The 17095-nt window shown below is 43.5% G+C and overlaps 1 protein-coding gene across 1 annotated transcript; it reads left to right on the plus strand.

Annotated features, from left to right (window-relative positions):
- Positions 1-1559: 1559 nt before the first annotated feature.
- Positions 1560-7852, plus strand: LOC307087093 (leucine-rich repeat and fibronectin type-III domain-containing protein 2; the record flags this gene model as incomplete). Its single annotated transcript, XM_079752540.1, has 2 exons — positions 1560-2935; positions 6868-7852. The coding sequence occupies 2 exons, from the start codon at positions 1560-1562 to the stop codon at positions 7850-7852; spliced, it is 2361 nt and encodes a 786-aa protein (XP_079608666.1).
- Positions 7853-17095: the final 9243 nt, after the last annotated feature.

Genomic DNA, 17095 nt, shown 5'->3' on the forward strand with positions numbered 1-17095 from the left:
AACAAAAAATCATATCAAATATATTTCTAGATATTTTTTGCTGCCCTTGTGGGGATAAAGAGATGTGTGAAAATGAGTAATTCTGAGAAGTCTGTCACCATAAAAGGCCACTATCGCTCAGATGGCTCATACTGGTTGTTTAGTGTTTGTGAGGGTCACGCTCAACACAATGTAGCAGTATTTTCCTAACCAACCTATGCATGTTTCTTTTTAATGGAATCCAATTTAGATGTTGAGAGTTGATGAACAGCAACATGTACATAATATTTTGAGTGCACAGCCAGGGATCTTGTCAACATGTTCTCTCAAAGCTATCGACTACGATGCAAAGTAAACTGACGGTTTGTGCATGAATTTTTTACCATGGTTCACTCGCTAAAAGTGAACCATGGTATGGATTTTGGATTGTTGTTGAAGCTGTTCTGCCCCTGTTATGGTCACTCAAGGCAAAAGGCTTTGAACATCGTAATTTTTTATATATATATTAACGGTAAAGAAAATGCAGCATTATTAATGTACTTATGTTGACTTTCATTTGCTCCAATATTCATTGCTTGGAAACTATGTTCCACATTCACAATATTGCAGTACTTCAATTTAGCTTCATGGCCATTTGACGTGTAGTAGGGTTTTATCAGCGCTACAGGGTATAATTGCAAAACTGGTATCAGCCAGGAGGGGGGTTGTCATGTATATAGGCGTTCATAATTAGGAGTTATTGAAACCAAGGTTTTCTACATGAAAGGCTTGTTCCAGAGAAGTAGAGGCAGATAAGAGCCACTCATACTGTGTCAAGCCTGTCTAACATTGAATAATGGATGCAAGCAACAAACCACGCTTCATATGGTGCAAATTAAAATTGAATTATGGATATATTTTGTTTTGGAAGAATGCGCAGACTCTGCTTGCAGGCAGGGTTTTCGATGAATAATACTTTTTTTAAGGGTTGAAAAAAAATACCTGGTTGAAAAGTTTTGACTGTATAGGAGGATTGATGATACAAACATTCTGCTAAATCTTTCGGGCCAAACCAAGTGTGATGAGACAAATGGTGCATGAAGAACAATATCCAAATTGTATGAGACCATGCATGGAAGTATTGTACATGGCTCTTCCAACCAGCAGTTAAAGCACCATAAATATTGAAGGCCAGCTTTTACTTATCTGGCATTAAAAACGCAAGTATTCAGGTAGTTTAGCTGATGCGTCATGGATGGTGTAAATTCAAATTAAAAAAAATTGTCAAAGTTTTATTGCAGCTTATAGGGCATCAGCTTCATTGCAAATAGCCATCCCGGCTGCTTAGGTCCTTGTAATCAAGGTCTTATCCATTAACCTTAAATGCTCAGAATTGTAACATCAATGTATTCAGTTAGTCGAAGTTAGTGGTCATTTATAAATTGATAAAAATATATATAATAATTGAATGTTTTTTTTCTTCAAAGGACAGTTTTATCAAAATTGAATGAATAATTGAATGAATGAGTGCAGTCATTAATAATAAAACATTTGTCAACTCTTTTTCTCTTTTCATCCCAGGTCCCCTTCCATAAGCAAACATGGACAAAGTGGTAATCAGCCTCCTGCTCCTGGGAACCTCCGTAATGACGGCCCATGCCTGTCCCAAGTACTGTGTCTGCCAGAACCTCTCCGAGTCCCTGGGCACGCTGTGTCCGTCCAAAGGCCTGCTCTTTGTGCCGCTGGACATCGACCGCCGCACCGTGGAGCTGCGGCTGGGCGGGAACTTCATCCTCAAGGTCAGCACGCAGGACTTTGCCAACATGAGCGGTCTGGTGGACCTGACCCTCTCCCGGAACACCATCAGCTCCATCCAGCCTTTCTCCTTCATCGACCTGGAGACCCTGAGGTCGCTGCACCTGGACAGCAACAGGCTGACGGAGCTGGGGCCCGACGACCTCCGGGGCCTGGTCAACCTGCAGCACCTGATCCTCAACAACAACCAGCTGAACCGCATCTCCAACGTCGCCTTCGAGGACCTGATGCTGACCCTGGAAGACCTGGACCTGTCCTACAACAACCTGCGCAGCGTGCCTTGGGAAACCATCCGCAAGATGGTCAACCTGCACCAGATGAGTCTGGACCATAACCTCATTAACTACATCTCCGAGGGGACGTTTACCGATCTGGATAAGTTAGCCCGGTTGGACCTCACCTCCAACCGTCTGCAGAAACTACCCCCGGACCCCATATTCAGCCGTTCCCAGAGCAGCGTGGTGCACACCACCCCATTCGCCCCGCAGCTGTCCCTGAGCTTTGGGGGCAATCCACTGCACTGCAACTGTGAAGTGCTGTGGCTACGCAGGCTGGACCGCGAGGACGACATGGAGACGTGCGCTTCCCCCGCCACCCTGAAGGGGCGCTACTTTTGGTCCGTTCGGGAAGAGGAGTTTGTCTGCGAGCCCCCGTTGATCACGCAACACACGCACAAGCTACTGGTGCTGGAGGGCCAGACGGCTAGCCTGCGCTGCAAGGCCGTCGGCGATCCGATGCCAGCGGTGCACTGGGTGGCGCCCGACGACCGCCTGATCAGTAACTCGTCACGCGCCACTGTGTACGAGAACGGCACCCTGGACATCGCCATCACCACGGCCAAGGACTACGGCACGTTCACCTGCATCGCCGCCAACGCCGCCGGCGAGTCCACGGCCTCCATCGAGCTCTCCATCATCCAACTGCCCCACCTGAACAACAGCACGAACCGCACCGCGCAGCCTAAGTCCGGCCTCTCTGACATCACCAGCTCCACCAAGATTAGTAAGGGCGAGCCCAAGCCCCCCCCTGAGAAAACGGTGTCGGTGTCCGAGGTGACGTCGGTCTCTGCCCTGATCAAATGGATCGTTAGCAAATCAACCCCGAAGGTCAAAATGTTCCAGCTCCAGTACAACTGCTCTGAGGATGAAGTGCTCATTTACAGGTGAGATGGACAGCTGTGGCTGGAACTAAGTGCCATTTCATTGTGACACTGAATTGGTGATTCATGTGTGTGATATATTAGTGGGCAAAAGCCCTGTTTTAATTAATTCAAAAGTCCTGAGGTTGGAGAATTTCTTTATTTGTGAAAATCAAGAAAATCAAACAGGTAGACGCCGGCTTGGTAAAATTATCCTTTTAATTATTTCATCCTCATCCTTGATTATTTCAGATCATTCAAGAAAAGGTTTGAAAGGGTAAATGGGTGTCTTAGAGGGAGGATAGTAGATAGTTTCAGAATGAATGAGGTGTCTAATACCATATTTGGGCTTGGATATTGACATCATGTTCTAAAATATTTGTAATTTTCCTATTATGTGATTCTGATATGATGCTGCAAGCATTGGCACATTCAGAAAATAAAAATGTGCAGTCACTAATGTTACAGCGATAGAGTAACTCAATAAGCGTTTAAATTACAGCATACCATGGGACCATAGCATTTTAATGCAGTTTCAATTTCAGCTTCTTGCAAATGATGCCCCCTCTTTTATTCCACTTGGTCTCCGACATGCTGTTTCTAATGGCGTTATCCTTCCTCCAGTGACTCAATCTTTTTTTAGCATGGTGTGTTTAATACATGTTAGGAACTTAATTATGAAAGGTTATTACATAGGTTACCCTGCCAGAACTGATAGCAATGACTAAGAAATACTTTTCATGCTCTGAATGTTAATCCTTAACCTGCATACAGCAAAACCATTTACTTATGTGCACAAGAGAAAAGAAAATTACCCTTTAATCTGAGGATTTACCAGTTTAAAACCAGAAGCAATACGCAAGTCTAACAATAGTTCCTCTGCAGTCATTTGAATGTAGAGCTACATTTAAAAAAAGAATATACACCCTATCACAATAGGAATAGAACAGCCAAAACGCTTTTTGTTTTCGTTTTTCTATTCTTTTGTTTTTTCGTTTTGTAATCACTCCAGATCGAATGCTAATGAATCCCTTCAGCAAATAATGTATCCCATTAAAAGCCTGCGCACACCACTATACACACTAATACTAGCGCCATGCTATTTAACCCCCCTCCCCCTTCCAACCTCCAACACAACTATCCCCTTCAAATGAACCTTAAAATGAGACGGCAGCCGATGCCGTCCACAGAAGCGATGCAGTAAGGCAGCTGGTTTTTGGCTGCGGCTGAGATAAGAATGAGGTTGTGTTTGTGCCGTTTTTCAGATGGTTATTATTTTGTCCAGGGTATCTGGTTGAAACTCATCATTTTTATGCACTGATTGTGTTTATCCGGTCTTCTGTGCGAGGAGAGTCTCTGAGTCTCTGGGGAGAAAGGAATGTAGTGAAAATTTGCCGCAAAACACATGATTTAGTTTGTTGTGTGTGTTCGATTTGTTTACACAAAAATCTGATAAAAATCTGTTTATCATTAAATTGCAATAGTTGCTTAGTGGCGTTTTTAGGATCTACTATATATTGTAGAAAAAATGTATATTGCAGTAGCCTACAAGAGAATTGAGTTCAATTTCGGAAACTATAATTCATAGTTTCTTAATCCTTACTTTTCGGTTTGTTCAGCTAATTGAAAACAATTATCAAGACTTGAATGGGTCGTTAATACGGTTTTATCTTAATGACTTCGGTGAGCAGCTTCATAAAGGTCATATTTCTTTTGGAATGCTGTGGTCTTAAAAATATGACAAAAGTTAATAGTCACTTTATATTTTATAGTAATATAGCATCATAAATATATTAAATATACATAATTTGATAATGGACTTACAGTAGTACTATATGGCAAGTCTGTATCCCCTAACTGAAAACTTCTGTGCCCTTCGCTGAACAATATCGATAAATTTGTCGGCTATAACATTAAGCTATTCAATTAAACTTATAATGCCAGGCTCCCACTGCAGCGCAGCCGATGAGATATCGATTATGTGCTACCTTGTGTAATGGCTACACTTTCCTTTGGGTTTTGAATGTCAGAAGGCAAATTAGATAATTTTTCGATAGCGCCAGGGTACAGTTTGAGTGCATAAAAGAAGCTAAGCTAGAAGCTGGTTATTCCCCACTGCACTCCTTCCCCTCTTCTCCTCATGGGCCTCAAAACAAGCCCCTCAATTGTGGTTCCCCCCCCCCGGACCAGCCCAATGGCAGCAGTAAAAATCAATCTGGGCCACACCGTCATGGTCTAAACTCGGTTGCTGGGTGGGAAAAGAAAATCGCTTCTTGTGCCGTGAGCTCATGCATGTACACATGTATAGCGCCTCCTTTTGAATAATGAAGAAGACAATTCATAAATAAACAATGAAGGCCATCAAAGCGCTCTGTGGGTCTGCTGGTTACGTAGCCACGCTGTGCGATCAGAGCTTGTTATGCACGTGCCTCCAGCGCCCAGCGGTCAATGCACAGGGGATCGAGTGTCAAATACTGATCACAGAGCGATGTGTAACGACTGTTTCCCGGCCACCTTACACTACACACAGCGGGCACGTCGAAGCCATGATAGATTTGTAAGAAGAAGTAGGAGATGTAGTAGAAAAAGAAGATGAAAATACTCCAACATGTTTTAATGCATACACTAATCAATTAAAAATGTCAATCAATCATACCGGCAATCAAACAACCAAATGAATCAATAAAATGCAGAGTCATGTAGTTATTTTGGAGGAGTTCAGGTATGGTTAATGACCACAGAATCCAACTGAATAGATTAAATAGAAAAGTCATTAATGCAGTATTAATGGCATTCCATTCTTCCCTCTCAATTAGCATAGTCACCAGAGGAAGCTTCAATGGCAATTGAACAATGCAATTGAGAAACAATGCATTTCTTGGCTAATTAGAAACCCTACTGAGCGAGGTTGAGAGGAGTTAGAAGTTAATAGCAAAGCATGTTTGACTGTTCAGGCTCGTCATGGCAGCCTATACACCAGTGAAAAAGGCAGGCATAATTACAATCTTATTCAGGCTCTATCCTGAATGCTAATTGCTAATTGCTATTGGATTTGTCCTTTAAATGGGGCGTAAGGTCATTTATTAAAAAAACTATTCTGGAATGCCTGGCTTACCTTTGCAATGTAATTAAAAGGCAGGATCTGGTGTATTTTTTTTCAAGCTAATTAAATCCTTAGCCAGGCTTTAATGTCTGTCGGTGGTTACAGATCTAATCTGCCTCTGCTATATCTGGTGTTGGACAGATGGATTCGGTAGATGAAAGCATCCATCAAAATCTGTTGCCATGGAAATAACAGTGATTCTTTTAGCATGTCATTGATTGGCATCCCATGTGAAACACAAAAGAAGCAAGGACTTTCAATTTCAGTTGGAGAAATGGTTGCTATTCTAAGGAGTTTACAATTGGATTGAAAACGCATTTTGGTAATTTCAGCATTTAATTATTCTCTCATAATGTATTACACAATGGCTTAAGTAACTTGTAAGAATGGATTACTCAAAGTATTAGTACTCAAGACAAAATAATTATTTAATTTCTCTAATAATGTATCACATGTACAGTATATCAGACGCAAAATGAGCATTAACCTCCTAATGATTCAAGTAGTTAAGCTGTTAGGTTTCTTTGGTGTACCTCGCTAGTGGGTTCCCCATCGGGGGTTTCTATGAAAGCGCTAACCCAGTAGTTCCCAAACTGGGTCATGTCAAAGACCTCTAGCACAAGCGACTCAACACTTGTCAGAACAGGACGGCCGTCATGGACCTAGAATAGTGTAACACATCAAGCCTTATGGAATTGTTAATATAAGCAGGTTCATATGTCCATAACTAGCTACGTCATCAAACCGCACACGTCTTCCCCCTGCCCCTCAACATCTCCGCATGTAGAGAGCGGTTCACGTTGCTCATGCTAAGGCGTGCCTAACGACGTCTTCCTCCCTGCCCTCTCCTCAGGATGATCCCCATGGCCAACAAGGCCTTCCTGGTGAGTAACCTGGTGTCGGGGATGCAGTACGACCTGTGTGTCCTGGCCATCTGGGAGGACACGGCCACCACGCTCACTGCCACCAACGTCGTGGGCTGTGTCCAGTTCGCCACCACCGACGACTACCCCCAGTGCCAGTCCCTCCACAGCGGCTTCCTGGGTGGGACCATGATCCTGGTGATTGGCGGCGTCATCGTGGCCACCCTGCTGGTGTTCATCGTCATCCTCATGGTGCGCTACAAAGCCACCGGCAGCGGCGCCCCGGCCAGCAAGCTGCCCAGCGTCAGCAACACGTACTCGCAGACCAACGGCGGGCTGAGCCGGCTGAACGGCGCCCAGCCGCTGGCCAAGCCCACCGTGGTGGTCCTGCACGAGGAGATGGTGGAGTTCAAGTGCGGCTCCCTCCAGAGCAGCCTCTCGTCCTCGTCCAACTCGTCCAACTCCCTGGACAGAGGGCCCGCCGACCAGTACAGCCTCCAGGCCAGCGAGTGCAGCACCCTGCCCATCAGCAAGTTCAGGAGGCACGGCCCCGGCCCCAAAGGACGGCCCCACCTGGACCACCTCCTGGGCGCCTTCACCTCGCTGGAGCTGCGGAGCGTCACGGTGAAGGAGCACCAGCAGGCGGCCGGCTGCTCCGTCACCACCACCGGCATGATGACGGTGGCGGTGGTGCCGCCCTCCGACAAAGAGCCCCTGCTGGGGAGGGCCGAGTCCACCACCGTGCTGGGCCGCCTGCTGGGGCTGCCCCAGGAGAGCAAGCCCAAGAGGAGCCACTCGTTCGACATGGGCCACGCGGGCGCCGCACAGTGCGTCAGTAGCTACCCGCGCAGGATCAGCAACATCTGGACTAAGCGCAGCGTGTCCGTCAACGGCATGCTCCTCCAGTACGATGACTCTGAGGAGGAGAAGCCCTCTTTGGAGAGCTCCGAGTGGGTGATGGAAAGTACAGTGTGAGGGCGTCGGTTCTGACGGGACCCCCAGCGGCGGTGGGGGGAACTTGGGAGACATACGGTGGAGTGGCTATCCAGGGACGTACGCATCCACCCTGCGCTGCATGAAGTTTATCCATGTGAATACTTTTGTCCTTCTGTCCTCCCGAGACTTCATGTGAAAAGCGACACCTTTAAGGAGATGGTTTCTCGGTTCCTGAGCTCGGATCTCTCAAGATGTGTGAAAATGTATTTCAAACTTATTTCCAAGGAGACACGATTTTTATGGACCCACTATAGGCCTAAATGGATTTCCGACCATTCATGCAAAGAAATGTACGAGGATTTTGGAGAAAATGGAAGAAAAGAGAGAGCTGAGGAAATTGAAACTGGATGTACCCTGTTTTCATCGATAGGAGTCAAAGGGAAGTGGGCCAAAACTTTTGTGCATTAAATGTGCATTACAATACGCTGGACTCTCAATGTGATATTGGACTACTATCGCAGTAGAACAGAAGAAGAAACTATAAAATAACCTTTTTTTTTATTTTGTCTGGGTTTTTCATCATTTTTACTATTTATTATTTATGAAATCAATCAAGAGGTCAAATTCAGATTATCACAAAGTTATCAAGATATCAGACAATCTGGTCAACTGAAATAGAACCATTTTCAAAACACAAACTTTGCTGTCTGTTACATTTTCACAAAATGCAAACCTTTGACTTTTTCTTTCCCAAGACAACTGCAGTATGAACGGTGTGATCCCCTGAATATCGGAACCTGTGTTAAACGTCTACCTCAAGTAATGCATTATGCGTGGTGATATGCATTTGAGGAAATATGTGATCGGAGGAGCAAGATGGGTTTACAAACGGCTCAGAGCAGCTGTTCAAATGAAGAACCCTGTAGCCAACCTTTCTATTGAAAATAAGCATAAATATCTAACTCAGGTCAGAATCCTGCAAGGTCTGATGGCTTTGATAGTGCGTCTCCCTATCGGCCGACAAGGTGTGCATTGCTGGCGGCTTCAAAAGGTCACTGATGTAAACAGAATGTTCGCCTCAGGGTACGGTGCCAGTGGACTTGTCGCATCAGACAGTAAAAAGTATTTGAAATTCATCAAACCAAATTAATTAGGATTTTGTTTTTTTAACCCAACACCTGGAATCTTAATTGGGATCTTAATTATTTCCGGTTAAGATGGGGTTAAAAGGGCAGGGATTGCTAATTGCTAATGCATGCTGGTCAAAGGCCACTTCAGCGAAAATCAACAGCTCCCTATTAACCTGTTACAAGTCAGTATAATGCCTAGGACCGTGAGATAAGTAGGGAGGAGCGGGAAAGACAGCTTATCAATTGGAAACCGCTAAAACACTATTTAACCGGCCTGCTGTCTCGTGTTTCCACCACACAGATTGCTCACTGTTGTGCATTGTTTAAATTGAATTGCCAAGAACATCCGTCATCTGTCGAGTTTAGTCCCCTGCGACCCATCGGTCTCTTTGTAACCATTTGAACATAGCAAGCATTTGAGTGAGTGGCCTCTTCTCCCTGTCTTGACCCATGATGAACAGAGACACAACTCTACAAACTGTACACAAACATCGTGATGCCTTTTTTTTTCTCTGCTACATTACAAAACAGGGGGGTTCGTTCCGTCTTTTTTATGGTTTTCTTTTCTAGATGTTCTTCTGTATATTGGCATTTTTGTATAAAAACTCCGGTGAGAATGTAAAAGGGGAAAACTGTGCCGTGGCACTTTCTATTTTCTTGTTCGGCAAATGGCGCAAAGGTGCTTTAGTGTGGTGTACCAACTCGGTGGCTCTTTGTCGGCTGAATGGAATGGGATCCCATGATGCATTGCGGGTAAGAAGAATCCTGCCTCATGGCAGTTTGCCTGCTCTGAACACGATGATCCTCTTTCCTTTGGAGAAATAAGGACGAAACATATTGTGAGTGTGTACTTGACATAGTAAATATTCTCACGTAGGGTGATATGATTAAAAACAGACAAAAAAATATGACCAAGAAATGTTGTGTGTGTGTGTGTGTGTGTGTGTGGAAGCATTTTGCTACAAGAAGAATATAAAGTATTGGTAATTCCTACGAATCAAATTGAGTCATCCGTCTTTCACTTCTACCTGCATGACACAACAGCACATCTGCAAAGATAAGCATCCAAATAGAAAAATAACAAACTGACCTAACCTCAGTTTATCGAAACGCAAGTGAATTTAAGGAACAAGGTTTGAGGAACAAGCCATCCCGCTTTTCTGCTGATAGAACTCACGGTAGACATTCAGAAGGATTTCTAAGACCATTCTCCTTCGAGTTCTCCAATCTCCCTTTGTGTGCTACTGCTGTAATCAGGCCAGGGCTCTACTTCAGACGCTGTCCAATTCATCTGCAGGGCGTGTCCACGGAGAAATGGTCACAGCCAATAACAAGGCCTTAATTCATATAATCTGCCGGTGAAGGTGCTTGCGGCAGCAGCAGCACCGAGTCAATCTAATCTGTGAAGGGCGCTCTGTGCCTGTGCCACCTCCGCAGGAAACCTCCTCCAGAAAGCACAATGGCCCTCGCTCGTTGAACCGTTGTTAAAAGGTGAGAGTGGATCTCACTCCATGGTGTAATATATACTCACTCTGTGCCCGTTTCCTCAAACTCAAGCACCACTCTAATTACATCCGCTAAATTAAAATCAATACCCCCGAAGAGCGTCTTCAGCGCTAATAGCAAATATATGAAGAACAAAAAGACGCCGTGTCAGCGAGTGGCGATGGGGAGATTCAAGAGGTGGCTGCACAAAAGCAGAGCCCTCTCTTTGTGAGCCAGGCATCGGGGCGGTGAGGTGTAAGTGTGTTTGAGGAGGATGAGGCGAGCATTTCTTGTTCGGCTTGGTATTGGAATGCACAGGAGTGGAAAACATTCCAAGAGGCCAACACACACACACACACACACACACACACACACACACACACACACACACACACACACACACACACACACAAAGCCTTTTGCCTTTTTTATTATTTTGTTTTGTTCCGACTTAAGATGGTATTGTATGCAGAGGGGATCATTTTGTAGCGCGCAGGTCTTAAACGAGGGCTGTATAAAAGGCCTTTCTCCTGAGGGCGAGGCTATTGCTGCTGCTTAGAACACATGACAATCTCGTAATAAGTTGAAAGGCATTAAGACGTTAACATCTTGTTATTTGTGCACAATGTCAAAAAGCAATACCCCCTGGTTCCTAACAACTTCTAGGACGCACAGTGACGAAATACCCCTGTTGGACACCGTTTCCCCCTTATTCAAAGCCAAAAACCTCTGCCCGACAAGACTTCTCTTATTGCAGCTGACTTAATCCTCCCGCAGTACTATAATATGATTACATTCTTAATCACCGTTCCCCAAAGCAGGGGGGGGGGGGGGGGGTCAACACGACACAGAACTTGCTAATACTTGCTAACTTGCTAATAGTGCTAATCCCATTGTTCCCACGCCCACCTAGCAGACCCTCATATTAATGATAGCCGGACCGCCGATGAGACCCCTGGGTGCAGGCAGAGAAGACAGATGGTGGGGTGGTGGTGGATGGTGGGGGATGGATGTCCTACCACAACAAAGATGGCACAGAGCGCTGGGTCGTTGAGGCCAAGAAGGACGCCCTTGTTGTGTTTCTGCCGGCTGTTCATCAGCCTGTCAGGGGATCCACGAGCACCAGTCCACGCCACTTCCTCCAGCGACGTGTGTGACGCTTTGGGGGCCCTGAGAGTTTATTGTACTTACACTGGGGCTGACAATATCCGGTGTTGTTGTTTTTGTTGTTGTTGTTAGCGCTGTCATACGCTTCCTCTCCACCACACAGTGTCCACTCTGGTACAGCTGATAAATGCCCGGATTTTGGAAAAACACAGAGTTGGAAAAACACAGGTGACTGAAATCCTTTCTCATTTATATTTAAATTTAATATAAAACATTTGAATTATTATGACTTATTATAACAAATTATTAACTGTATTACTGTATATTATTGCTAAAAGTATTAAGTTATTGCTCATCCCTTTGGTTGCTTTTCCATTGCAATCTCTTTTCTCTCTTTATAAAAAATCCCTACGTCTACTGGGATAGCAACACATCTGCTCTTATTGGATGTGAATTCAAGGCATTTGGAAATAGTTTGAAAATATGTCCTGAACTTGTGTCATAAACATGTATTGGAGGTAATAATTCATCTCCAGACATCTGTGTGAATACTTTGATAATAATGTGAACCAGTTACTCAGCCGAAACGTCTGTTCTCTGGAGGGAGACCGGTGGTTCAGCCAGCAATAGCCCAGAAGAAGGGATAACAATAATGTATGAAAGTCAACCTGTAAAAATAATGGATGTAGTGCATATAACCTTGAACCATTTGTCTTCGTATTACTTTTCCACATGCAATTGTACAAGCTGGGGTCAGTGTTCAGGCCTGGATGATGAATGGGGCAAAATATAGAGTCCATTATTCCAAACCCCCGCGTCGGGTATAAGGCAAACCTGTCTGCATATCACATGCATAAGAATGGCCCTGTGATTTAGAAGAGCGATTTCTATCCGACAACTAGTATTATGAATACTTTATGGAACAGCTTCAGGCCACAACTCATTTAAAAAATAACTGGATTTTTGTTTGTTTTTTGATAATCTTATTTTGTTCACTTTAGGATACAAATGTAACCCTGCCATCTGTGTATTCATCTGAATACATTCCACCAGGTTCATTTCCTATAATCTCTCTCTTTATCTATTAAATGAAATCATACAAACAACAGTCATCATTTAACTAAAGCATTTAAACCCCCATAAGATAAATGAACTGATAAATGATTTAATTAAAGCTGCATTACCTAATTCAGCTTCATCAGTTTCCCTACAGCACTATGAGAGATACATTAGCGGAGCAGGCAGCTGAGTCGGATTGCCGCCACAACACACTGAAGATAAACTGTGCCAATGAACCACTTGTCTTTTGACACATCCTCATTTATTGAAATGAGAATCTAATAGGACGCATCAACTCAATTTGTTTTCACACGGCGAAAGAATAAAGGAGTACGTCTTTAAGAAGTATTCAAATAGTGGCGCGCGTATTTTAAACGGTGGTCGTCAAGTGTTCCTCGTCGTGCCGCCGCGTCCAGTCATTAAGCTTATAGATAAAGCGGTGATACATGTCGTACATGCATAGCACATTCAACGGGTGCTTTGTGGAAGCAGCGTGACACATCACAAGCAGAGTGAATCGAGGCTCTTTCTTCTTAGCCGTGTAATTAGAATCCGTTGTGATTGTCCATTGTGCTGCATAATAGTTTTCTTTTCATTTTCCTTTTTGTATAAAAAAAAATGAAAGCAGATACCGTACTACCTCAACGTGTACTCTACACAAACACACACACACAAACACAAGCACATACATACACACACACAAGCACATACACTCCAGTTCACCACCAAGCATGCGCTTTCATTTGTACTGTGTACTTTCCTTTTCAACTTTTCAACGGTCAGAGGTACACAACGCTTCCCCGCTAACTGCTGTCCACACTAGAACAGCAGCTAGTGAAAGACCACAAGGAATTAGTTTCAGGGCCAAGGGTGAGGGGCTGAGATGGGGAGCGTCTTCAGGGGGTGCTCAGTTCTGGACGTTATCTGCACTTCTCGTTCAGAATACCGACTTTCCCAGCCGACCCCCCTGTGGTAAAAGCCCTCTACAAACGCTTCAAACATGTAGCCTACCATTAATGCTCAGCTGGAGACATCAATGGATCCCAGGAGGGGTAAGAAAGTATAAGGAAGAGATGGAAATGTGTGTGTGTGTGTGTGTGTGTGTGTGTGTGTGTGTGTGTGTGTGTGTGTGTGTGTGTGTGTGTGTGTGTGTGGTGTGTGTGTGTGTGTGTATGTGTGTGTGTGTGTTTGTGGTTGATTATACTATGCATTAGAGTTGTCCCTCCATAACTCAGCAGAGAACGTTGCAAACGAAGAAAAACATGAGAGTTCAGGCTGAGTTTATTGGAAAGTAGAAAACACAGTACACTTAGTTACTAAGGAAGTTCACTTCGTTTTTTTCTAGGAAACTTTAGGTTGAACTCTGCCATCTTACAGATTCATTTATTGCACTCATTTGACATTCACTTTCTACAGTTTTTCAGCTCAATATGCACTATGTACTGTGTATTAATACTATAGACACAGTATGTTTCTTTATCCATGGAGGAGCTGATGTAATGATGTCCAATAAGTGATATTCCAATTCCATATTTCTTTTATGTCACACACGCAGCTCAATTATTACCAGGGACAAAAGTTCAAAGGATAAAAATGAATAAAGGCAACATGTGCTTGACGTAGGCGGTTCAGTCTTGTATTTCCAGCCCTCCTGCGGATTCTTTCAGCGAAACAAGCCGGTCGCTTTAACCTCCATTCCATCTCTACATGTTGTCAGCAAATAGAGCACAAGTGGTCCTTTGGGCACGCCCAATGGCCTTAACACAGTGCATCATAGCTGGGCACTAGTACAGTGACAGGGAAATGTTCTCCAGAGAACCCAGGGAAGAAAAGACAGCTTCGCAGCTCTTAAATAAAATATGGGTCGATGACCAGAAATTACTCTTAAAAAGGAACAGAAACAAACAATGAACCCATTGATTCCCTTCCACACAAATATAAATTGCTAGGATAGGCATCACGTTTGAGAAGGTTCCCAAACTAGAATCTTTATTCCAGTGAGGTTGGTGCATCGTTGCAGAGAATGGACTCGCCTGCATTGACCTTCATTTCCCACTTAGTTTTCGTTCCACTTTAAAGTGAACCCCCATGCTGTTTTCTCACATAATAGAGTATACTGCCTGCGGTCTGCAACCTTAACTCAAAAGAATTGTGGAAAAGTTGGACCATTGATGTCATTGTTAAGAGGGGGTTTGCGCTATCCATTGGTCTGATTCTGAATAATTCCGTCAATGGTCAAACTTTCTGGCTGAAACAAAGCTAAGTTTGCAGAGGGTGATTTTTCCATCACACTCTGAACACACACACGTCCCACACCCTGCACATGTCAACAACCGCCGTATTTGCGATGCGTCATTTATAACCCATGATAGCTCTCGCCCAGCACTGGCATAACTTTTAAGGTAAACCAGTTGTCCACTGTCACCTGAAACATGTTTTCACAGTTTAGTTGGCTCAAACCAAGAGACAGCGATGGGACATGAGTTAAGGTGGTTAATTCAGTGAAGTTATGGCGAAAAGGCTGGATAGGATAGAGAGACTAGAAAGGATAAGAATACATTTTGTATGTGTCATGTCAGCACCACCACACTACCTGTTGATATATCTGTAATGTGAGTAAATATGTAGTCTTGTGAGATCATCCTGATATTACAGTTTGCTTTTCCCAAGCCTTGCATAGGAAAATTGTAAGGCCATCAAATGATTTCCGCTTAGCCCAAGGCTGTACGATTTTCCCAGAACTTAAATTTTTTTTAATATAAAGGGGTTTGCTAGGGTCATTGCTACCCTTTCCTTGGGGGCAGCCATTGTATTGAAATTTGGCAGACGTCAGCACTCCTGGTTTTTCATGAACTGAAACTCCCAAGCCCTGATTGATCCAGTCATTTAAACACATTCCTGAGAGGATTTCAAAGGGCCGGATGCCACACTGATCTGCAGAGAGAAACAGAGATCAGGATGTTCTGATGAGCTTAGTCGATAAGCTAGTTTTATGAAGCCTGTTTTGAATGTGAATGTGTAACAGTACACTCATTACCACACCGGATGACTTACTTTGCAGGTTTACATTCCAGGAGGGGATGGGGCGGCTTGGAGTATACCTCACTGTTTGTCAAGAGATGATGTGACTAATGGTTAAACGGCAGTGTGATACATGGTGACACATTTATCTAAATGCTGACATTTGGTGACACAAGAGGGTGGTGTGGGTTTCAAGGCTGGTGTATGATCCTGTCTGAGTAATTTCTGAGCATTTTAGGGTAATAACTATGCCAAACAAATAAAAAAATAAACACAAACTTAAGTGACATACTTAGCCCATAGCCAATCTTTTTCTGGTTAACCCGTTTGAACCAAGTCATTGTAACACAACCTTAAAACTACAGAGGGGATACATTTGTATTTTTAAAGCATGGTTAAATAAACTGTGGATGGCAATCATGGGCCCATAAACAAACAAACTGACAACATGAGTAGCCGAGTTGAGTAAAATATGACAAACTGGAATAGTACAACAAGGAAAAATGGCATCTTTTAGAGATCCTCCTCAGCCCTGTTAAGTGTTACGTGATTTATTTATTTTGTGTTTTCACAAATTCTTTCTTACACAGCTGGCTGTCCAGCAAGGCCCTTGCTCTGTATAACTGGGGTCTTCTATTGACACATTGAGAGCAAACCATCGCTGTTTTGTTTCCTCACGTTGCCTCCCAAGTGTACTACTTAACTGAGCGCTCAAAGGTCAAGCCAAACAGTTATGGAGATGCCAGAAAAAACACAAAGAAACCGTACCAACGAAGCTAGCCGTGCCGCATCGGGCTGTGCTGTGGAGCAGGAGATCGCTGGGACATTGGCACTATGAACACACTAGAACGGGGTAAACAGCTCTGTGTCTCTCATCTTCCTTTTTTTGTGCAATTAATTCACAGTTAATGAATGCAGAGTAAACGCCTGATCTGCATGTGAAATGGCCGTGTTTAAAGGGAAAGGCATCACCTCAACTTACATTTATCCATCTATCTGTCCATCTATGTGCCTATCTATCTATCTATCTATCTATCTATCTATCTGTTTATCTACCACATATATATATATATATATATATATATATATGTATATATATAATATATATATATAATATATATATAGATACCATTGTCAGCTTGTAATAAAGATATATGATGCCATCATCCAGTCATATTGATGATAATGATATTAGTAATAAGTTTATATAAAGTATAAAAATTAGTATAAAATAAAATGTCTAATTTCTAATATTCTAATCCTTTCTCTCTCTTACTTCCTTCACTTAGTCCCACAGGCATGTTCCCTCTTTGATGGATGCAATGCATTTTACACCTAAAATCATGGCCCTAAAATCCTCAGTATTAGCCTTCTTCTCCAGTGTGATTTATTAAAGCTACAATAACCAACTTTCTTTCTTTGACAATGTAAATGCACTGACACAGCCTCAGAAAATGGGCTCCTCCATCTCGCCTAGCAA

The sequence above is a fragment of the Pollachius pollachius genome (genome assembly GCF_949987615.1).
Source record: "Pollachius pollachius genome assembly, chromosome: 15".
NCBI classification, from domain to species: Eukaryota; Metazoa; Chordata; class Actinopteri; order Gadiformes; family Gadidae; genus Pollachius; species Pollachius pollachius.